The sequence below is a fragment of the Chiloscyllium plagiosum genome, unplaced genomic scaffold (assembly GCF_037043375.1).
Source record: "Chiloscyllium plagiosum isolate Xiang-an unplaced genomic scaffold, Cpla_swu_hap1 HiC_scaffold_36, whole genome shotgun sequence".
NCBI lineage: Eukaryota > Metazoa > Chordata > Chondrichthyes > Orectolobiformes > Hemiscylliidae > Chiloscyllium > Chiloscyllium plagiosum.
The window spans coordinates 27,905,734-27,929,632 of record NW_028270174.1 but is presented as its reverse complement, the minus strand read 5'-3'; the positions used below and the strand labels follow the sequence as shown (position 1 = coordinate 27,929,632).

General features: G+C 39.7%; 1 protein-coding gene across 1 annotated transcript in view; it reads right to left on the bottom strand.

The window, feature by feature from the left end:
- slc7a11 (solute carrier family 7 member 11) overlaps nt 1-23,899 on the bottom strand; it is a 193,133-nt gene that overhangs the window by 101,733 nt on the left and 67,501 nt on the right. The window contains exons 4-6 of the mRNA XM_043674092.2: nt 4,717-4,842; nt 2,514-2,613; nt 2,236-2,280 (exon numbers count right to left, since the gene is read on the bottom strand). Coding sequence (XP_043530027.2) covers nt 2,236-2,280; nt 2,514-2,613; nt 4,717-4,842 — 271 coding nt within the window. The remainder of the gene's footprint in view (nt 1-2,235; nt 2,281-2,513; nt 2,614-4,716; nt 4,843-23,899) is intronic.

Below are 23,899 nucleotides of genomic sequence, written 5' to 3'. Positions count from 1 at the left end.
CATTTGCAGCTCCCAAGAAATATTCAGGTAAGATTAGATTTCAAAAAAAGCTTGCACCCACAGCTTCTTGATTGTGCTATATGTGCACATTTCAGCTCCACATTTGCTTTGCTATGTGTAGACATTTCAGCTCCCTACGTAATATCCTTAATAGACACTAAATCTAAGACACAATGATGAAGAAGTGTTTCAATGAGCTTTAGTGAAGATTTGAAATATCATGAATGATCAATGATTTCGTCATGCATTTATCAATCATTTTGAACCAATACATTTAAAAATAACTGCTGTTTCATTAATTTACAGCCTCAGTAGATGTAGCCCAAACACTGATGTAAATCTAGGAAATTTGTAAGTGGAATTATGATGATAAATTTGGATTGTCATGACCAGGTTATAGGTAAAGTGACACAAAATATCTGAATTTATAGTTCAGGAACAATGTAGGAGTCACTAATATCAGAGATGTAACAGTTCTTCAGATATGGAGTTCCAGTTGTGCAAGATTCCAGGAAATGGTAAGTCAAAGTCATTAACAGTAGACAGTCTTCACAACTGGCCGTCTAAATCTTCAAAATGATAAATTCTGGAGGCTGTCCTGTTTGTGAACTTATTTAGTCATCCACAAAGCTCTCTGTTAAACAGGCGGATTCCATTTCTGGACAAACAAGAAATGCAAACAGGATTGTTCCACGCTGGAGCTCAAATTTGAAACACTTGGCTTGGATCCTGAGAGAGCAAACAAGACTCTCGCCATATCCACCTAAGCTGGATTTGAGCTCAGATGCCAGGAACTAGTTAGTTTGGGATTATATTTGGCATGGACTGGTTGGTATGGACTGGTTGGACCGAAGGGTCCACTTCTATACTAAATGTATCTATGACTCTACCAGCATCAATATTTGGGTAGACAGTAGAATAGTGGTGATGTCATTTATCTAGCAAGCTCGTGGCCCCAGGTAATACTCTGGAGACAAGGATTCCAATCTCACAATGACAACTGGTTAAATTTTAGTTCAATTACTAAATCTGGAATTGAAACAAGTGTCAGTGATGATGACCATGAAGTTATCAATGATTGTTGTAAAACTCATCTGGTTCCCTCTGAGGAAGAAAATCTGTCATCCTTACCTGGTCTGGACTATATTGACGCCAGACCCATAGCAATATGGTTAACTTTAAATTGGCCTTTCACATGGTCCACTAAGCCACTCAATTCAAGGATGATTTGGGCTGAGCAATGAAGTCTGGTCTTGCCAGCATTGCCCACATCCCATAAAAGAATAAAAACTGCCATGTTTACAGCCAGCCTAAAGCTGTTGTGATATCAGAAGTAATATTATTGTTGACACCCACCTGAAATTGATAGGACAATGCTTATTGAATGTTATTGTATACTGGTACTCTAGTTGCTGCCATCTTGTTTAGGGTCATGAGTTGGGAGACTGACGCTTACGTGAGTTGCAGATGGGAAGTCACTTGTCAGAAACAACTTGAGGTCCAATGGTTTATACATACCGGGGTGCAAATGTGTTTGTCACACATGTTTCATCCAGTTGTACAATCGTGATGAGCAGCTTACTCAGAGAACCCACTGTTGACTGATCAGGAAACATTTGCATTTTTCTCGGTGGGACAAAGAAGGGGTGAGTAGGAACTCTGGACTGCTATCAAGGCCCTTCTCAGGATTCCCTTCATCCTGTCACTCCTGTCTGATTGTTACTTGGATTGGCATGGGAGATGGTTAATTCCCCACCCTCTGAGAAACTGCAGCAGTGTGTGTTGGCATGTTAATGAGGATCAAACCTGAAAATGGCACAGGTTGTACCAAAGATCATACAGTGCCTTAATCCACTCTCTGATCCCACTTCTATTACTTTAACTTCCTCCACCTCTCGGAAATAAATTAAAAGGAGGAACAAATCTCAAAATGGCACAGGGAGTACCACAGGTCATACAGGGTCTTAATCCACTCTCCAATTCTCTTTCTATTACTTTAACTCACTCTCCCCTCAGAAATAAGTTGAAAAGATTATTTTTATTGCATATGTGCAGTTTCTTTATTTTACCACACTGCTAACAGGGGATGAAAGTAGATTTTGTGTCTAGCACTATGTGATGCATTATTTTTCAGGCCAGTGAGGGAAAAAAAAATGATTTCCTGAAGCATTTGAAACTTTTCAGATATTTTCTCAAAGAGAACTGCTTCAAATAAAATGGATTTCAGAGACTTACTTATCAGGATTTTCAACTTCTTCTGTGACAAAATTCATGTAAAACCTGGATGAAATAAAAATGAATGGTTTGAGAACAATCTCATAAAACATGATCTCCCGCAGTTTAAACAAAAATCATTCAACACAATTATTTAAGTCATCCTGGAAATGCAATTGCGAGAATAATCTTGGGAGTTTATCTTTGGTGTGCTAAGAGCATTCTTTTTCTGCAAAGACTGTTTTTCTTTTCTATCCTGATCTTTTGTGCCTTTATCTGCAGAGTCTGAGAGTTCTTACCATCCAGAATATGCGTACATTCCAGAATAGAAAGCGAGAGGAACTCCCATAAGGTTAAATTCTTTTGTTTGAAATGGCAGATTGAAATGTTGTGTTTCTCCTGCGAATGTGAAAAGAAAGAAAATAAATAGGAACATCATAATATGTGATTAGAGAGGCTGATGCAGGCAAGCAATCTGATTAATCAACGATACAACCATTGCTGCTTAGTAATACCGCACATCCTTCATACCGATTGGAAAGAAAGGTTTACAATAATGTAGCATTTTTTGAAACATCAGGAGGTCCCAGTGTGCTTCACAGCCAATGATGCATACATTGTACAGTTTTTGGTGTAATTTAGGACTTAGTGGTATCCAATTTGTTCACAGCTTCCAAGCTTTCACAAACACCAATGTGGTAATGACTGAATAGTGTAGTTTTGCTGAAGGTTGGGAGACAAGCAATACAGAGGAACCTCAATTATTTGAAGGACACGGTTGGGGAGTATTTCATTCGGTTAATCGAATTCTGGGTAATCAAGTGCTGGATAACATAGTTTAGCCGAGAGCATCGGGACCTTGTGATCTTGCCGGATAATCTGATATTTAGATAATCAAATGCTGGATAATTTAGGTTCCTCCGTAGTTAGATATTCAATAATAACTCCCCCTGCTCTTCATCAAAAGGGTGTGTGAGAGATTTTACATCAACTTAGATTCTGCTGTTTAACTTCTCATTCAAAGGACTGAGTTTCTGCGGCACTTAACCCTGACTACACTGAAGCATCTGTCTCGACTTTGTGTTCCTGGCAAAGTTCGCAAACTAAGGTCAGGAACCTGAACCGTTACTAAATCCTCAGCTGAAGACACATTTCTGTTCTTCTTCAACTAAAGCAGCACAGAAGAGGCTGTGGTCACTGCTAAAAGAGCACATTGGGGATGCAATTTGGGAACAGGGGAGTTTGCTTTGGTTGGGAGATGCATGGGAGATGGGACCAAAGAGCTCAGAAATAAGGGCTGGGAGTGGCTTTCAGCAGGCTGCCCTATCCAACATCCAGTCCCTCAACCAGACACCGATTGTCTTTGAACGAGGGAGTGACTGCCCACAGCAATCTTCCCCTAATCACTCAGCAGCCACTAGCTACCATCCAGGGCACATGGTCAAGACTCACTCACAGCTGGGTTCATTGCAGCTGATGCCCTTAGGCAGTTATTAATTGCCACTTAAGGAGCTCAACTGGTTGTAAGCTAGGAAGCTTGACATGAGCCTTCTCATCCAGAACTTATCTCCTGTGGGGGTGGGAAGGCAATGGGGCAGAAGGTTTCAGCTGTTATCTTGAGGACAAAATATTAAAACAAGGTTCTGTTTGCCCTCTAAGGTGGACATAAAAGGCATTATTTGGAAGAAAGGCAGTGGAATTGCCCCTGGTGTTTTGGTAAATGTTATCTGGTCACTAACATGTTGCTATTTAAGGAACCTTGCTGTATGCAAACGGGTTTCCACATTTCCTACATTACAACGATGTGTACACTTCAAACACACTTTGCTGGCTTTAAAGTGCTTTGGGATGGTATGAGGTTGTGAAAGGTGTGATATGAATGCATAACTTTTATTTTCTTTTCGTGCATAATGTCTCAGTGGTATTTAACTGACGCACTGCATCTTCTTAGCATGCTATAAATCACACTATTATCAAGTTGCATTGTTGATCAATACCACTGAGGGCTGTGCACCCCCCCCCACCCCCCAGTCATTTTCAAATAGCAATGTTGTCACTTCAAAAAATTGGTGTGGTCTTGCAGTCCACTGTGATGTTCGATCCCACCGAATAGTCTGTTTAAAATCAGGTATTTCTGGCTTTGTTTCCAGGAATTCTTAACATCAAAGATCCTTTCAGTACTTCAGTCAAAAATGTCTTTCTATTCATGCAGTGTAAACTAATCATTGTCACTGAAAGTAAATTTGCAGTACAGAATGAGTGCAGTTCAGCTGTCACTATAATAGACCCTTTACTTAAAATAATGACATTTTTGATAGATTAAAAGTAAAATATGACAACTGATAAGACTTCTCCATCACAAATGTAAAAGAAACAGTGAGGTTTAATGGAAGTGATATTAACAAAAGCAGCAGAGAAAGACTATTTATCATTCGTCATTGTGGAACATTCAGTGGCTCTGCAAGAGTTTTGAAATGGAAAAAGTGTTTTACGACAGCTTACCTTTGAATAAACACACCATTCCAGGGAAGATGATTATTAAAATGGCAGCAAGTTTGCAGAATGTCAGAAAGATCTGTAGCCGTGCAGTCCAGCTGACGCTCATGCTGTTAACATACATTACCGCAGCTGGAGAAACAAACAGGACAAAATAAATATTGTTACCCCAGGTAACAACATACTGCAACAAGGGTACCACTGACTGGCAACTTGATTGAAATCAATGCTGTACAATTTCCTTCATATTATTGTCAAACTATAGAACATAAAGGTAACAAAAGACCTGATAAATAATGAAGGGTCAGAATATTGACAATCTGAGCAAAACAAAAATCCATTTCCTAACATCCACACTTACAAATGTTCCATTTGAAACCTCTGTGGAATTGATTCGGATCGTGCCTATTGTGCTTGCAATTTCTCACACACCAGGTTTCCTAATTTCAGAAGGTATTGCTAGCATGGTTTGAGAATAAGGCACAGGCTATATACTGTCTCACAGCAAGGCATAGCACTATCAGAGAGTGAGTTATCGAGACCAGAGCGGGTAACCCTCCAGGTAGCTACTGTCAGATCTGTGTGAGCACAGAAGCTGCTGGTAAACTTGTCAATCCACAGAGATGTTAAGTAAAGAAGTGGAGAAAATGGCTTGCATGGATAACATGGAAAAGACCATTGTCTGTCAAACTAAATGGTTAGTTTAAAAAGTTATTTGTTAAAGGTACAAAGCTCCTTGTTTGTGTTCCCACAAGAAGTGTAACTTTGAATTTTACTCTGCACATTAGCAGAGATAGCTATCCTTGTCCCTTCTGGCAGTTTGTGATGTGTAATGGTTATCCCTTACCAAAGGGTGAATGCTGTATGACTCTGAAGAGATTCGCAAATTCTTTTATTTACGTTGTTAAAGATAATACTGTTCACTGTAAATAATTTTACAGACTATTCTATCATTTTTTTTCATGGTCTCTTTTACTTGACTGTCAATAATTACTGTTACATTGTGGTATATGCAATGTCTTGTCATATCCATTCTCATTCTACAACATTATGCTCAATTTAGAACCTCTTACGACATACCTTACTGTACATTTTAAACAAACCTAAGAGCTTCGGATCCTGCAGAAAAAGGAATCAAACATTTTAAAACCAAGCTTCAGTGTTCCTCACTCTCCCACCTCAGGAACATTTAATTCCCAGGCACTGCAGAGAGGAAATAGAAACCCATAGAACAATTATATTGGATATCTCTCTCACTTTCTCACATCTTACATTTACTCAGGATCTCTAGGACTTCCTCAGCTGGGCAATCCTCCACCTACAACTGCATAAATATATAGGAAAAGCTGAGCCGTCTCCAGCCCTCTCATCTTAGGTAAGCAACAGAAGAGTGTCCTCTTCAAGCATATCTGAAGAAGGTGTTGCTAGGCTTATTGCATCTTGAACCTCAGCTAGCCAGACTGCAAAGAGTTTCCTTCTTTGATCTTCCGAAAGCAACTAAATTGCCTTGAGGCTTATAACTGAGACTACATTTTCAAGTCATAAAAGCAGTGCAAGACAAATTTGGGTTGGAGAAGGAAAAGAATTTTGGGGCCACAGTGTACAACATATTATTTCTTCTTTGGTTCTTGGTATCAATACTACCACTCTTTACCACTCTACAATCAAAATGGATTTAAGTGCACAGGATCTACAATGAAAAGAGGATAGGTAGCTGTAAATATATTCAAGGCAGGGCTGTGGCGCGCAAGGTATAAATAGTGCTCAAGACCCATTAAGGACCCCAAACACCTTAGCTTCAGTGCTGAAGCTGCACAGTGTCTGGCTGAATGGAATCTTTTGCCACAAGGCTGGTGATTCTTTTCACTATCTCGACCTATGCCCTCATATAGTGCCATCATTCTCTTTCCAACCAGAATGTTCTAGAGTGTTCAGAAGGCAATTGGCTTTCCTTGGTAAGCCGGTGATATTTGAAATTCCATCCTTGCCTCTCTATCCACCATGGAATGACATTAAATATTACAAATCTACAATCTTATAATGGTCGTCATGATTTAGAGATGTCGGTGTTGGACTGAGCTGTACAAAGTTAAAAATCACACAACACCAGGTTATAGTTCAACAGGTTTAATTGGAAGCACTAGCTTTCGGAGCGCTGCCCCTTCATCATGTGGTTGTGGTTTGTAAAGGTGGTAGTTCAGCTCCACAGGCACCTGTAGCACTTTTGCTGCATTGTGACTGCACTTTTCCAGCAACACATTTTCAGCTCTGATCTCCAGCATCTGCAGTCCTCACTTTCTCCCCGGTTAAAGAATGGAGTCAAGAATAAAATGTGACACTGGAAAGAATCTGGTTGTTATTTAATTTTAACTCGAGCACAGTTTTGTGGTACAGCTTGCTTTTATTTTAAACTTGTGATCCAGTACAGAAATGGCATTTAATTTTAACTCGAGCACAGTTTTGTGGTACAGCTTGCTTTTATTTTAAACTTGTGATCCAGTACAGAAATGGCACAATCATCCTCAGGCCAGCATGTACAAATTTTAAGACTGAAAGATCTGCAATTAGCCATAAATTTGACCGTTTTCTTTTAGAACACAACAACTAAATCTGGGTGCTTTATTTTGTTTCAGACTTTTATCTGGAATGTGTTGTGCAATGGATGCAGGCACAGTCCTGTATCTGCTTGTATCTTCCTAAAATAACTTCAGTAGAAGGCTTTAAGCTGACATTTTCAATTTGCTTCATTTTAGTAGAGTCTGTTCTGGAAAACTTTTGATGTGATCAGAGCTCATCTGTGACTGTGTTTTAGTAATATAACGTAATATGATGCTCATGACAAATGTTGCACAGATCAATTACTGGGCGTGTAGAGGAATTTGGAATCACATTGAGAAATTGGCCATTGTGGCAAAACAATACTTAGAGTCATTCTCATTTTTCTTTAATTTGCAGCATAGAATTGTAAAGGTTTTGAGCTGATTTAAAGACAGCACGTTGTCTCTCCCACTCTGAGGTGTGCGTCCATCCCATACCTCCGGAAGAAAATTCCCACTCTCCCCCAACTTCAAGAGTCTAACATGACTTGAACATGGCCCATTTCAACCAAATTCTGACAAGACAGAATTGTGCAGTACAGGACAATAAGTCAGCACAAACTGACAGTCAATGAACGCTTAAAATGCCACAGAAAACTTCTTGAGATGATTACACTAATGTGGGAGTATTTATCTGGGGTACAATTAAGACAAATTACCTGTGTTTAATAGAATTAGCTTCATCGTGCATCTAGCTGCTATATTCCTGTGACTGTTTGATGCTGACAATAAGGTGGTAATACCTGATTCCCCAGCAGAGCCCTTCCTCACTTTATTGAGCACCAAGTGATTTGCTGAACAATTGAAAGAAATAAGAAATAAGAAGTAGTTGAAAAAGGTTACATCTTAACCAATGGCTACCTCAATTCAAACAATGCAAATAGTTGCAGAATAAAGAACAAGTGACAATTAAATACCAGATGTGGTTATTTTCACTCCTGTAAGAGGCACCATAATTCATTCTCTGAGAGTAATAACTCATTTAGGTTTATTAAAGAACTCCCAATTCTGATGCCTGGTGTTGAGATGTCCTCCAGTCACCCCATGTAAATCAGTGGAGGAAAACAAGACACACTTTGCTTCAGTGCACAACTTTCATGCCAGATTCTTAGTTATTATTTTGTTTTCTTGCTCGAGAAGCCATTCATCAGGATTTCTGCAAAGACATGGACACGATAAATTTGTCCCAGGTAATTAATGTCAATTTTCTTGTAACTACTTTCATGCTAATGAAAAGTTTGTTAAAATATAAAGACAGACCTTAACATTGTACTGAGTGAAAATCTTGCACTGATGTTTAACACATTGGCCTGAAAGATCTTTAGCTCATCCATTAATGTAGGGAACAGGATCTTCAGGTAAATATTTGAGGGTGGCACAATGGCTCAGTGGTTAGCGCTGCTGCCTCACAGTACTAGGTTCTTGGATTTAATTCCACCCTCAGGCAACTCTCCATGTGGTGTTTGCCCATTCTCTCTGTGTCTGCGTGGATTTCTTCAGGTTCTCTGGTTTCCTCCCACAGTCCAAAGATGTGCAGGTTAGGTGGATTGGCCATGCAAAATTGCATATTGTGTCCAAGGATGTGTAAATTAAGTGGATTAGCCACGGGATTTGCAGGGTTACAGTGAAAGGGTTGGGTCTGGGTGGGATGCTCTTTGGAGGGTTGCTGTGGACTTGTTGGGCTGAATGGCCTGCTTCCACACTGTAGAGATTTTCTACCTTTGCATGAGGTCATCTTATGATAGCTGTTAAGATTTTTAAGCCTGGTTAATCTTGAAATAATTTTGAAAATACTTCAGTTTAAATGAAGAATTTGGGAATGTTTAGGCCCTGAAATTGTACAGTGATTTTGTTTAGTTTTGTGTAGTAACTCTACAAGAGACTGGTGGATTCTCCAGGGAAACAGATTAAATAGCTGGAAACGTTAGTTTAGACTCAGCATAATGTTTGTCCTTGGTTTCCGACCAAAGTTACAGTGGGAGACTGAGGAACCTGACAATACTTCAACAGCAAAATTTCACATTGTATGAAAAATCTTCTAAAGTTCCATCCTTGTGATCCCTCATTGCAGCCACAACTCCACCCCACCTTGTGAACATTGAAGCTTACTGAAGTGAGTCAGATGGAGCTTGGGACAGTCATGAGGGAAGTCAACAGATTTTCATGTAATACCCTCTTCATGTTCATGCATATGCACTTGTAGAAAAACTTTTTAGTGATGAGTAGGAACTTTGGTGTGTTTATCCCCTCCCATGAGGCTGAGATGTAAAATATAGTTCTTTTTAACGGACAAGATCTTTCCACAGATTTTGAATATTTTTTTCAAATAGTCCACAATCACAATTGGAGAGAAAGGGCATTTTTGTGCATTGGATTGGGGGATAGTAATTTGGTTTAGCTCAGTTGGCTGGACTGTTGGTTTGCAGAGTGGTGTGACGCCAACAGCATGGATTCAATTCCCATCACCGGTTTGAGGTTACCATGAAGGACTCTCCTTCTCAACCTTTTCCCTTGCCTGCGGTCTGGTGGCCCTCAGCTTAAATCACCACCAGTCGCTCCTCTCTAATGAGAGAGCAGCCCCTGTGGTCAGGTAAGACTATGGTGACACAACACACTAATGAGGATCATCATCACATGGAGCAGTGATCTTGTTGTCATGTGTACTCAAGTACAGTGAAAAGTGTACAAAGTTGCCATTTTGATTACGAAACCAGAATTTTAAAAAAAAGCAGATGTTTTAAAAAAAAGTTGTGCTTAATGTGAGAAGCCTATGTAAATGATAGACTCTCCATTCATACTCAGATAAGACTCACTGAATACCACCTCCTATTCTTCAGAAATAATAGCTGTATATAATGTTGTGATCAAAACTTGACTGGCTCATTTAGATACCTGATTAAGGAGCATATAATCTGGTAGAAAAAATGTTTACAATTATGATATGCATGGGAGGTTTTACAAGATGGTTACATTGAAACAGTCTCTTTTAATTTAAGGTAATACAGAATATGCTGGATTGAGGCATGGTGAGATCATCCTAAACCTCTCCGGAGACAGGCCCATGTGATTTGGTTGTCATGGCAAAGAAGGTCTAGGCTAAAACCTAGAGAAAATCAAGTGTTACTTTTGATAACTTGATGACTAAAGGAGATCAAATTGATCTTTCAGGACTCAGATCTGGAGAGACAGACACGTTCTTGGGCAAGAAGCCGAGAAACTACATCCATGAGGGCAGGAAACGTCAACAAATTGTTTTCTGTTTGGAAGGAAGAAGCTAGAACAGATCGAACTTCTGGAGAGTAAAGATACAAAGGCATGAATTTTACATTCCTCCAGCAGAGAATTTGAAAGTGCAGGGCACATAAAATCTACATGGTGGCCTCCCAATGACTTATCTGAAATTTATGGGCATGGGAAGTGTGGGTCATCTTTCCATATTTGGTCTTCCTCAGTGCCCAATTGATGGCAAACAAACGGCCTCATCGTGGTCCTACCACTATTGTATCTGTAGTAGGGGGAGGCCCATACAATGCTGGGCTAGTGTGGGCTGGTGTTGGTCAACGGAAGGGAAGGAACTTCCTTTGAGCATTCCCTGGGCCAACAAAACCAGTGTTCCATTAACCCAATCTCTATCCTCTTCAAACTTACTGTCCAAACTCTTACCGACATAGCTGATCCCAAACTTAGCTGTTTCCCGGCACTGGGGACTGCCTGTAATCCCAGCAATGGCCAACCCTTCCAGCTATTGGTGCCGGGAATACAGAACTGCTGGCCATCTGAATAGCCAGGCTGGTAGCTCCCTAAACCAGAACATACCATTCTGATAGGGGGTGAAGTCTCACATCATCATTCTGCTCCCAATGTTAAATTATTATTTGTGAACTTACCATAAATCCATTTGACAACATATAGCACAACTTGACGAACTGACAGGAAACTAGTCAAATGATTGTTTGTTTTCATGAATTTGCAAGAAGAGCTAGTCTTATCACTATGAAGTGTAAAACCAATTCTGCTGGGTAACAGACACCTTCCAGCTTTATACAAAATATTACAACATCACACATTACAATCCATATGTTTCTACAAATCTCCTACAGTTTAGACAGGCATTGTCTGTATCTCACCTAAGGCCTTCACTGACTGTTGATTGAGTCAGCTTCTGCATTCCTAGCCTGCCATTGAACATCTGAGGTTCCCATTTGCCTTTACATTAAATTGTAACCTTTCGCTAATCGAAACCCTTCAGTGAGTGTAGAGGAACCATGGATCCTGTAAAATCCCACTCAAGGAGCCATCAGATGAACATTCCTGCTGGCAATCAATTCAAGATGACTATAGGAGGACAGTGTAGATGGCTTGGCACAGCATAGCAAGGTGAAGGATGCCTGCTGAAAAGCCAGGAGTGGTTTAAGACTGTATCTGTAAAGTGCAGACATCGTGTATTTTCAGATAACCCAATTTATTTAAAGGGTGACTCAGGTATTTTGTTTAGTATATTAGTTACCTGTTAAGAAATGTTTAGACTGAATTGATTTCAGGTTATTTGCTACAGTGAAAGTATTCAAACATGAAATCTTGAGCGATTGTTTCCATCATATTTATGGAAATCTATATCTCGTTTCAAAAGTCATTGGAGGTCTCTATAGGGATTTTAATAATAGATTTGAGACAGGGGATAAAGAAATGTAGAGAGAGTTTTACAATGTGCATCACCTTGCATCTAATTCTGGTCATGAAGCCCACAAGGTCAGGATTTTAATTTGAGGGGGAAAGAAAACATATAAGGCTATTGTTTTCAAGTTTATAATTAATAAACTATTGCTCCCAAGGTTACCAAATATCTGACACATTTTCTCATTGGGACTAATCCTGATGTGTAACATAATATTAACAGTGAACACCCAATATTTAACATGCTGCATTCTTAACAGAATGTTCCTTATCTTTAAATAATCCCTTTCCCTGGTAACTGATATGTGCTGCATTATTGATAAAAAGATATCTGGCAATTGATTTGTGTTATTTGACTGACACTTTGCTCCCATTGACAGATATATATCATAATTTCAATCATGATTTATCCAGTAACAGATACACAGCTACTAGTATAGCTGCTGGCTTGTACTGTGTTTGTCATACAATTTCTGTCATCTCAACAGTCTGAGGGTCAATTGTTTACTGCTGCTGCCCTCAACAATAATGAACATTTATTAACCATACTTACAACACTCAGTATTACATTGGCCACTAGCCCAATCCAATTTATTGAAGTTTTGGCTTGTAGATGTCATGGTACTTCAGCAATCTTATCAGTCTTCTGATGCAGTTTAAAATGAGGATTCAGATGGATTTATTCTTGCTAATCAATTTTACCTGAACATTTCCAGTTTTACAAATCGAAAGTAAGTTAAAACAGACACGATGCTATCAAAGCATCCTCCTTTCCTACTTCAGAAGTAAACACAATCTCATCTATTTGGTCTAATACTGGACAGTCATCGTGGACTGTGGCAGTCCTGGTTTAGCAGAATCATTGTTAGCTCTAAGAAAGAAGATTTGTGAGTTGGAGTCCCTACTGCAGGGCTGGTGAGAGTTACCTTTGGTTTGCTGTCTTGTGTAAAATGGAACTTTCAAATCAGCTTCTTTTCTATATGACTTCTGATTTTCAATTCACTGTATGAAGCAAAAAAGGCCTGAAGTGTACATGTACAATCACAACAACACATAAACCAGTTCCCAGCTCACAAAACGTCTTGTTAAATATCGGCCATTATCCTCTTAAAAATATTTTAATGGTGTACTCACTTAGCTTGCGGAAATTTCTAAATCACAACACCCTATCCCACATCTGAAGGAATTATCTTTCATTAAGAAGAAGTAATTATACCTTTCAGCTTCTGCATATTCTTTACCTGCATGAATAAGTCATGATCAGTGGGTGTCTACAATCTTTCCAACCTGAGTAATGTTTTAATGTCATGAGATTGAGCCCTGTCCCTTACAGGGATGTCTATGTTTTGTTCCAATTCTCTGGGAGGTATGTGGAGCACACCACCCTGTATGAGATGTTCCCGAGTTTGCAGCTGTCAAAAAGCAGGAAGAATTCCATTGAAAACTGCATCAAAGATATGGCCAGTTTAACAAATCCTTAGTTCACTCTGCCCTTCAATCTCAGTAAAATCACTTGCATAATTTTGCTTGTGTAGCTTCAGCTTGGTTAGCTGTCCTTTGATAGTTTACACACAAGCATAAAAACAGAGAAGAGCAGGACTGGGCCATTTGACCCTTGTCAAATGCTCTGCCATTCAACAAAATCATGGCTAACCATGAAGCTCAGTACTCTAATCCCACCCTCTTCCTGTATCCCTTCATCCCTTTAGCCACAAGACCTATATCTACCTCTTTCTTGAAAAACCCAGTGTCTTTGCCTAAACCATTTCCCGTGGTAGCAACTTCTGTAGGCTTACTACTCGTTGGACAATTACATTTTTCCTCATATCAGGCCTAAAAGATTTATTCTTTATCCTTAAACTCTGAACCCCTGGTTCTGGATTCCCTCCTCAATGAGGACATCCATCCTACACATGTACAAACCTGGTAGAATTTTATAGGCTTCGATGAGATCCCTCCACATTCTTCTAAACTCCAGGGAATACAGACCTAACTGACTTAATCACTTTTCAGTCCTGTCGTCCCAGGAATCAATTTGACAAATCTTCACTGTATTCTAGCTTTAGCAAGAACATCTGTCCTCAGAGGAGACTAAAACTGCACACAATATTTCATGTATGGCCTCATTAATGCCTGGTACAATTAAAGCAACATAACCCTGTGTCTGTACTTGAATCCTGTTGCTATGAAGGCCAACAATATAGTTGCCCTTTTTACTGCCTGCTGTGCCTGCACACTTACTTTCACACAGGTCTCTTTGATCATTCACCTCTCTCAATGTACAGCCATTCAAATAATAATCTGCCTTCCTATTATTGCTACCAAAGTGGATAACCACACATTTATCCACATTATACTGCATCTGCCATACATTTACCCACTCACTCAGCCTGTCCAAATCACACTACAACTTCTCTGCATCCTGTTTGCAGCTCATCATTCCACCTGGCCTTCTGTCCTTTGTAAAGTTTTATGTATTACATTTAATTCCCTCATCTAAATTATTAACAGATATTGTGCATAGCTTGGGGTTCTAATACTGAGCCCTGCAGTATCTCATTAGTTACTGCTTGCCATTCAGAAAAAAAGACCCATTTATTCCTACTCTTTGCTTCCTGTCTGCTAACCAATTTTCTGTATATCTCAATACATTACCCCAATCTCATATCCTTTAATTTTACACATGAATCTCACATGTGGGGCTTGTCAAAGGCTTCTTAAAGTCCAAATAAACCACATCCACTGGCTTCCCTGATCAAATCCTCAAAGAATTCTAGTCGGCTTGTCAAGCTTGATTTCCATTTTGTAAATCCAAGCTGACCGTGTCTGATTCTCTGACTGTTTTCTTAAACATCTGCTATAAAATCCTTGACAATGGGCTCTAGCATCTTTCCCATTACTGATTCAGACTCACTGATATATAATTCTCTGTTGTCTCTCTACCTCCCTTTATAAATAGTGGGGTTACAGTAGCTAATCTATAGGAACTGTTTCAGAGTTGAAAGAATCATAGAAAATGATCACTAATGTCTCCACTATTTCCCAAACATTTCCTTAGGTTCTCTGAGATGTAGATTATTCAACCCCTGTCAGCCTTCAATCCCACCGATTTCTCCAACACACTTTCTCTACTATTATAGATTTGCTTCGGTTCCTCTCTCACTTTAAACCCTGTGTTCCCGATCATTTCTAGTAAATTATTCATGTCCTCCTTTGTTAAGACAGAAATGAAGTATGAATTTAGTTTGTCAGCCATTTCTTTGTGCCCATTATAAATTCCCTTGTTTTTGACTGTAAGGAATGTACATTAGTCTTTGCCAATCAATTTCTATTTATCTTTAGAAACCTTTACAGTGAGTTCTCATGTTCCTCGCAAGCTTGCTCTCATGTTCCATTTTAATCAATTCCTTGTTTCTCCTTTGCTGGCCTCTAAACTTTTCCAATTCCTTAGGCCTTTTTTTTATGCCAATTTATATCCTGTTTTTTTGCATCTAATAATAACTCCAACTTCCCTCGTAAACCATGTTCTCTTTGCACTCTTGTGCCAGACAGGAATAAACAATTTTTGTAGTTCACCTATTCACTCTTTGAATGTTTGCCATTGTCTATCCACTGTCATTTCTTTCAGTAACATTTCCCAACTCATCATGGCCAACTCACAGCTCATACCATTGCAGTTTCTCTTATTCAGATTCAAGACCTTAGTCTCAGAATCAGCCACCTCATTCTCTGATTAGTGAATTGACAACTTAAAATCCGTGAAAGTACCTCATGTTTAAAGAAAAAAAAGGTGAGATGATTCCTTCGTGATGTGGAAATATTTAGTTGCACTGTGCTTTATTTCACTAAAAGTGCCAGAGAAGGAAGGCTAGACTGCTAACATAGCTCTTCAGACATCATGATTCTGTGATAATGATTAAGCTAGTATGGTTACCATTTAACAGAACAATAAGATATGATTTTTGGGTCCCAAGGGCGATGGAACTGAACAACGTCAGGACTACAAAATACCAACATTGGTTGGCATGCCAGTTGCCTGACCCTTACTCAGCTGCTGACCATTTTGCTGAGGAGGGTTCAAAGCCATTAAGGCCACACCCCTCAAGGTGGGCATCTAATTAAGCACATTAAGAGAAATATTAGCAGCAATCAGAGAGGTCCAACTGAACATCCAGTTTCTAATCTTGCAAGGGATTGACTTTAAATCTAAGACTTGTTTAAGGGAGCAATGTTGCCAGACAACCTCTCTGCCTAATCTTTTCCATTCCTGATGTGGGCATTGCTGGCTGGGCCACCATTGATTGCTTGTCTCTGGTTTCCTTTGAGAAGATGGGGATGAGCTGCCTTCTTGTTCTACTGCAGTCCATGTGCCATCCTTTAGACATCACAGCCAATGATATACTTTTGAAGTGTAGGCTGACCTGGGTGTGAGAACAGCCACAGGCAGCCCTGAAGATGGATTCACAACATAGTGGTAGACTGACTGTGCAAGACATTCTTTTTTTTAAAGCTGTAAAGAAGTTGGTGGGAGAATGCCTCAATGTTGCTGCCCTCGCTCTTCATTACTGACTGCTGCAGCTGTTCGTTTGGAAGGCCTCTGATTAACCCTTCAGATACCTGCCACCAATGAATGTGAATTAGTATCAATGCCAATTGGGAATAGCTTCTGAGAAAATCCTGAAGGTTAACATGCACCCCACCACTCCCAAGATCAGTTACGGACTTGAAAACAGTACTGACTTCTGTTTCCTGTCCCCAGAAGGAAACTTCAGTTTTCTGCCTCTGAATCATTGTGATATCTCATAGAAATGAGCAACAAGATTAGTCATTGCTGAATGACCAGCTGTCTTTGCTACACTCAGTAAAATAATGCAGCTAGTTCAGACTTCAGACAATTGTTGGCAGATCATTCAATTGACTTTTCTCATGTCACCTTCCGAAAAATTGCTTTGATTTCTTTTTACTAACTGTAGAGGATCAAATGTCTTTGATAGAAAATTATATTACTTCAGTTTCTGAACAGTAAGTCTGATCGTCACTGGTAACAAAATTCATTAAGGAAGAAAGAAATATGTGCAGAAGCTCTAATTCATAGAGTATGGTCTGGTAACCTTCATTTGCAGCCTCAGGTTTGTATGCATGACATTGCCTGGTTTGCACTATGATTGGGAAGTTCTTTTTGTGCATAGCATGTATCCTAACATGAATTAATTGGTGTTATGCTTTTACCCATGTGATTGTCAACCTACTTTGACTAGCAAAACCTCAGATTTAAAATTCTTAGCCTAAACTACCTCAAGAAAGCATCCTTTCCTATTCATGTAAGCTCTTCCAGCCCTGACAATCTTCCATTTCTGGGCTGTTATTTATTTTTGATTTCCATCACCTCAGCATTGATAACTCCACCTTCAGATGCTTGAATCTTAAGCACTTGAATTCTCTTGGCTGAAATTGCTCTCTTCTAAATGTTTCATTTCAGATACATCTTAATATCTATTGCTTTGAACAAGCTTTTGGTCATGAATACGTTTTATGTTACTCCGTATCAAATATTATCTAATAATGATATTGTACAGTGCCTTGCAGTGCACTACAATGTTAAAGGTTATTATAGTTTTGTAGATGGGATGTTTAGCATTTGCCATATATGTTTTCTCGGTCCTGGTGCCCATGAATGAACATGGTGGTCATTGAGGTGATAATTCTAATTCTGCTTTCACCATTATAATAAGAGTATGCACGGACGCAACTTGGCATATTGTGCTTAAGCATCTGTTTCTGTTATCACCTGAAAAATGAGTGTGGCATCAACCTATTTGTATGTCATAGTTTACAAAGGTGCAGGTCTTCGAAAAGAGGCCTTTAAATCTCTTTATTTTATTTATTTAAAACATGCAGCCTGCAGCATATATGGGAAATGTTTCCCTGAACACATTTATCATTAAAACTGGTAAGACATAACTGAATGTTACAAGGGCAGAAGATTGATGGTGTGCACCATTCAGGGAACTGCAAATGTGTTATTTAACACTTCTCAAATATGTATAATGTAAATGGACTTGATCATTGCTTTTAGTGGGAGAAAGTGCAGTAATGATATGCTGCTCAAGGTTTCACATTTATGCTCTGAAGAAAAATGAGGAAGAATTAAATTATCAATTCAAAAATGATTTAGGTTAGATTCCCTACAGTGTGTAAACAGGCCATTTGGCCCAACAAGTCCACACTGGAGTAACCCACCCAGATCCATTCCCCTACATTTACTGCTGACTAATGGACCTAACACTATGGGCAATTTAGCATTGTCAATTAACCAAACCTGCACATCTTTGGACTGTGGGAGGAAACCGGAGCACCTGGAGGAAACCCACGCAGACACTGTAAGAACATGCAAACTCCACACAGACAATGGCCTGAAGCTGGAATCAAATCCGGGTCCCTAACGCTGTGAGGCTGTAGTGCTAACCACGGAGCACCATGCCGCACCAATTTACTTTCAAGACCCCATAACATATCAAAATGTCAGGCAGCCAATAAAATAACTTTGATGAGTAGTGACTGCTGTAATATGAGGAATCCAGCAGCCAATTTGCACACAGCAAGGCCCCTTAACTGGGAATGGAATAATCATGAGGTAATCTGACTTTGAGGAGAGATATCGATCACAATGTTGGGATGAACACCTTGCTCTTCTCCAATGTGATCCATGGACTTTATTTCTTCCATGAAAAGGAAATCTCACTCACTACCGTGCTGAAAGTTGCAGAAAAAGAGTTCAAACACACCTACTAGCGAATGTGGCCTAACTCAAAACAAGTCCCCTTCACCTATCATATCTGTTTTCTTTAAATGACATTGGCTCCCTGTAAAGCAAATGCCTCACATTTTGTTTCAAATTCCATCATGACCTCATTCCCTCTTACCTATATGATCTCCTCCAAACATACAACCCTCAGAGATATCTGTGTTTCTCTAATTATGGGTTAAGAAACATCTCCAATTTTATTTGTTGTACAGTTGGTGGCCACATCTTCAGCTGTCAAGGCCCTAAGCTCTGCTACTTCTTTCCAAAACCTCCCCAACTATCTTGCATTTTTAAGACACTCTTTGTAACTTATTAGTTAGACCAAGCTTTTGATCATTCACCATCCATTTTTTCCTCATATGTTTCTGTCTTATACTTTGCTTTATAACTTTGCCATTAAGCACCTTGTTTTATTGGGTTAAAGATGCTATATGAATGTAAATTGCAATTCTTCTGTTAGGTAGACTTTAATAACATTATAAGATTAGTTAAAAAAGGAGGGACATTTTCACTGTCCAACTGTATGAATACAATTAATCAGACTGTATAAAACTCTTCTAATGTTTTGCTAATATTGATTGCTTTGTGTTATTGTAATAAGAGTAACCTTTAGGTCATGCCAGGTTAGTAAAGAAACATAAACACATCTGTAGTGAAGGAATGGCAATATTGTTCCAGGTCAGGATGGTTGAAGGGTAATTTGCCGATAATGATTCATCTGTTGCCATTGTCCTATAAAGAGGTAGCGGTTGTCAGTGTGGAAGGTGCTGCTCAGGATCCTGGATAAGACTGTGCATTGGTGGTGAGAGGAGAGAAAGTTGAAGATGGTGGATGGACTGACAATTGAGGGGTCGCTTTGTCCGAGATGACATTAAACTTCTTGAGAGTTGCGAGTTCGGTGATGGCAATGCCATTGAACGTCAAGGACCAATGGCTATATTCTCTTTTGTTGGAAATAGTCATTGCCTGGCAATTATTTGGCACAAATGTTACTTGCCAGTTTTCAGCTCAATCAGCATGTTTTTTCCATTATTCATTCACAGGATGTGGGCATCAGTGGCTAGGCCAGAATTTATGGCTCATCCCTAATTGCTCAGTGGGCAGTTTTAAATCAGCCATATTGCTGTGCATTTGGAGTCACATGTAGACCAGACCAGGTAAGGATGGCAGTTTCTTTCCCTAAAGGACATTAGTGAACCAGATGGGTTTTTCCTGACAATCAACAATGGTTTTACGGTCATCATTAGATTCTTAATTCTAGATTTTTATTGAATCCAACTTCCACCATCTGCCATGGTAGGATTCGAACCTGGGTCCAGAACATTACCTGGGTCTCTGGACTAACAATCCAACTAACTAACTAATCATATGACTGGGCCATCACCTCCCCCTTTACGTTGTCCAGGATTTGCTACATATGGACATGGTATTTGAGGAAACATGAGTGGCACTGAATATTTTAAACGAACATACCATTTCTAACTGTATGATGGGTAGAAGATTATTGATAACTCAGCTGAAGATAGTTGAGCCAAGGATATTACCCTGAGGAACTCCTGTAGAGATATCCTGGTGCTGAGATGACTGACCTCCAACAATGAGTAATATCTTCCTTTCTGATAGGGAGCTGGAACATTCTAGTGCTTTTTATGATCTGTGGTTAAATGCAAATACTTCTAGGCCACTTCAAGTAGATGGAATTATTCAACTTCAAGTGCGTAGAAATGTTAGTCTTCCCATTGCTTATCTTGTATTGCCATTAAGAGTTTGGACCAATGAATCTGTATAAAATCAGCAAAGTGAACTGAGTATTTCAGCATTCACTGGAATTAGTGCACAAAATACAGGGTGAAATCCATTCAAACATCAGACCATGGTATCTCTTGGTTGTGTAATGTGAAGCAAAGTGAAGGACTATGGAGAGGAGGAACTGAAGTAGGAACAACATTTCAAAAGGGCATAATTCCATTGTGAAAAAGTCAAAATTCTTCCCATTTTGCCATTATTAAAATAGTCATTATTAACATTCATTAAAAAGGCCTAACTTCAAATTATTGATTGCCACTTGTATATAATCTAATATACATCATTTAATAAAGTAACACAATTTTGTAAAAGTAATGTTACATGCAGTAACACACAGATGGTCCCGCTTCTTTATCTCTGGCTTTAATTGTAATCCGACTGGTTCATTCTCCTACCACTTTGATGGATGGTAGCTGAGCAAAAAGTTTTAAAAAGAGACTAGTTTACATGGTTTGCGATGTTAGTTGAAGGCCTTAATTTTCATCTCCGTAAATCCAAACTGGGGAAAAGTGCCCCAAGCAGGTGAATTTTCATTCTGAGGTACCAAGGAAGCCGACTAGCAAACCCCGAATAAAGGGTAGATGCTGCTGGCTGTGGATGTGGGCTTGGAGCAATGTCTAGCTCCAAGGACTAGCACTGTACAGCTAATTAATAAAATAAAGAATGAAATGAAAAAAATTGCTCCAACCGTCAATCATTACACCCCTGTACCCCCATGACCTACCCATGACAATTCTATGTTACCACATAACCTTCATTCTACCACATGCCATCTACCCATCTCTATGTGTCCTAATACTCCTAAACCATCCAATGCCCCTCTCAACATCTCCAAATCATCTCATACTCCCTAGACATACTCCCTTTTACACCATCCCTCAATCTTTTATAGGTCCTAAGTTAACCTGTTCTCCTTTCCTGGTATTTTATAGCTCCTATTGAACTTAAAGCTCACCCATATCAACCCATGTCCTTCAGCCACTAGGCTTCACACTCCCCCATGCCAACTCAGCTAGCAGCCAGCATGGACAAATCTCAGGAGCCATGCTGGTATAAGATTTTTTTTTAATGTTTATTGGTGATGTCCCTTTTTAAAAAAAAACAAAGTAATACACTGGAATTTCATCAACACATATCTTATGAAAGCAAACGCTATTCTAAGTCGGGGCAGCACGGTGGCTCAGTGGCTAGCAATGCTGCCTCAGTACCAGGGACCCAGGTTCGATCCCCTCCTGTCTGTGTGGAGTTTGCACATTCTCCTTGTATCTGCATGGGTTTCATCTGGGTGCTCCAGTTTCCTCCCACAGTCCAAAGATGTGCAGGTTAGGGTGAATGGGCCACACTAAATTACCCATAGTGTTAGGTGCATGAGTCAGGGGTAAATGGAGGAGAATGGGTCTGGGTGGGCTACTCTTTGGAGGGTTGGTGTGGACTTGTTGGGCTGAAGGGCCTGTTTCCATACTGTAGGGAATCTAATCTTTGTTGTTTGACAACCTTTACAATTCTGCAACAGTTCTATCACAGTTTGACAGTTCCTGTGGGTTTTTGCCCTTTTCAGACATTCTCTTGTCTACCTTTAGCAATCCCGAAGGCTACCTGTCCCTACTCCATGAACATTACCTGATGACATCCCTCCAATGTTCTATAATCTCCCTGAAGGCAGCTGAGTACCCCACCTGAAAGGTTCCTGGGATCAGAAGCATAGGGATACCTCACATCTCCAAAGAGATACCATGGTTTGTTCAACTAAATTCGCTGATTCAGACCTGGTCTGCTTTGTGCATTCCAGACAGTGACAATATCAACATTTAGAATTGAAGACAGTCAACTGTTTAAGTGACCACCCATTTCAGCAAACTAGACATGTTTGAAAGGCTGGGCATTTTCAAACATACCCTCATGAAAATCAGAAATGACTCTTTTGGGGATGAGAATTCTGATGTTTGTGGATTTCTAGTTTATGCACATTGAAGAGCCTCTCCATTATGATGTAAATCTGGGCCCAATTCTCTATAAAAATAACTAACTGCAAACACTGCACGTGAATTCGGTGTCTGATGGATGGATGGAGACATTAGTTTCACATCACACTGGCTTGTCCTGAAGGTACTTGACACTGTTCTCTGCAGATATTGAACATGTTTATTAACGGAGACCCCTCCTCCCTCATTTACTGGGATCAGCTTAGAACTTGGTTTTCAGATTGTCTTTCTATCTAAGTTTGGGACATCCTATAGTGCAGGTTCCTCTGCTCAGCTGGCTGTAGAACATAGCCTTTGGTATCCTTTGTGTGCACCCCCACCCAGGGTAGCTGCGTTCTGAATAAGCATGCTATTAGAGAGAATATTCCCAAGAAAGCAAAATATCTGTCCTACTTAGAGAGGCTTGTATTGATAATGCTTATATGGGGTCTTGAAGTGTCATGGTGTGTTGATTTAAGGTATTTGCTTCTTCAGACTTATTGTCAGGACAAATTGTTCTGAAAGACTTGAGTGAGGGGGGAGAAATAGCATTGGGACAAGGAATGTTCCATATATCTCACAAAAAGACAGGCATATCAAGGATCCATGAAGGTACAAATAGCCACACCTTTTACTCGGAGGATGTGAGACAAGTTTAAGGGAAAGTTGCTTTATGAGAATAGTCTGGGCCAGGGAAAAAGTAGTGGAGTTAGGATCGAAAGAATTAAGTTCAGTTGGACAGGGAGAGGCTAAAACAATGAGTCTACCAGGGCAGTTCTGTTTGTTGGATTTGCTAAGAAGGTAGAATTAAGATGTACCAGGCTTGGAGACTGTGAGGTAGAAGCTGTGGAGGAAGGATCTCCAGAGGAGATGAGGTTCATGATAGTGTTGGGGACAATAATTCATATTCAGTGAAGGGGTGCTGGCTCAGGGGGATAAGAAGACACGTCCAAGAGTTGGCGCTCAACCTCTATAGATAGTTGTTGATATGCAAGATTACAAGGCCACCTTTATTGGCAGGTTTGATAAGAAAGTTAAAGCTGGCCTTAAGAGAACAAAATGCTGCAGGCTCAGAGGAAGATGGGTTAGAGTAGGTGAAGAGAGCAAAGGAATGGAGGCAGTCATCCTGCCACCAACAGTTCTTACTGAAAAGATCAAGAGTGGAGAATAGTCCAGAGGGAGGGGTTGACATGGTGGGAGAGTATTGGAGATAGGTAAAAGGTTCCTTAAAGAAGAATATATTGATATCCTTATTCTGTTTGTGGAACCTTCCTTCAATTTTATATACTTCAAAGATCACATCTACATTTCCTTGAACTGCCCAGAAACCAGAGTGTGATTCTGGG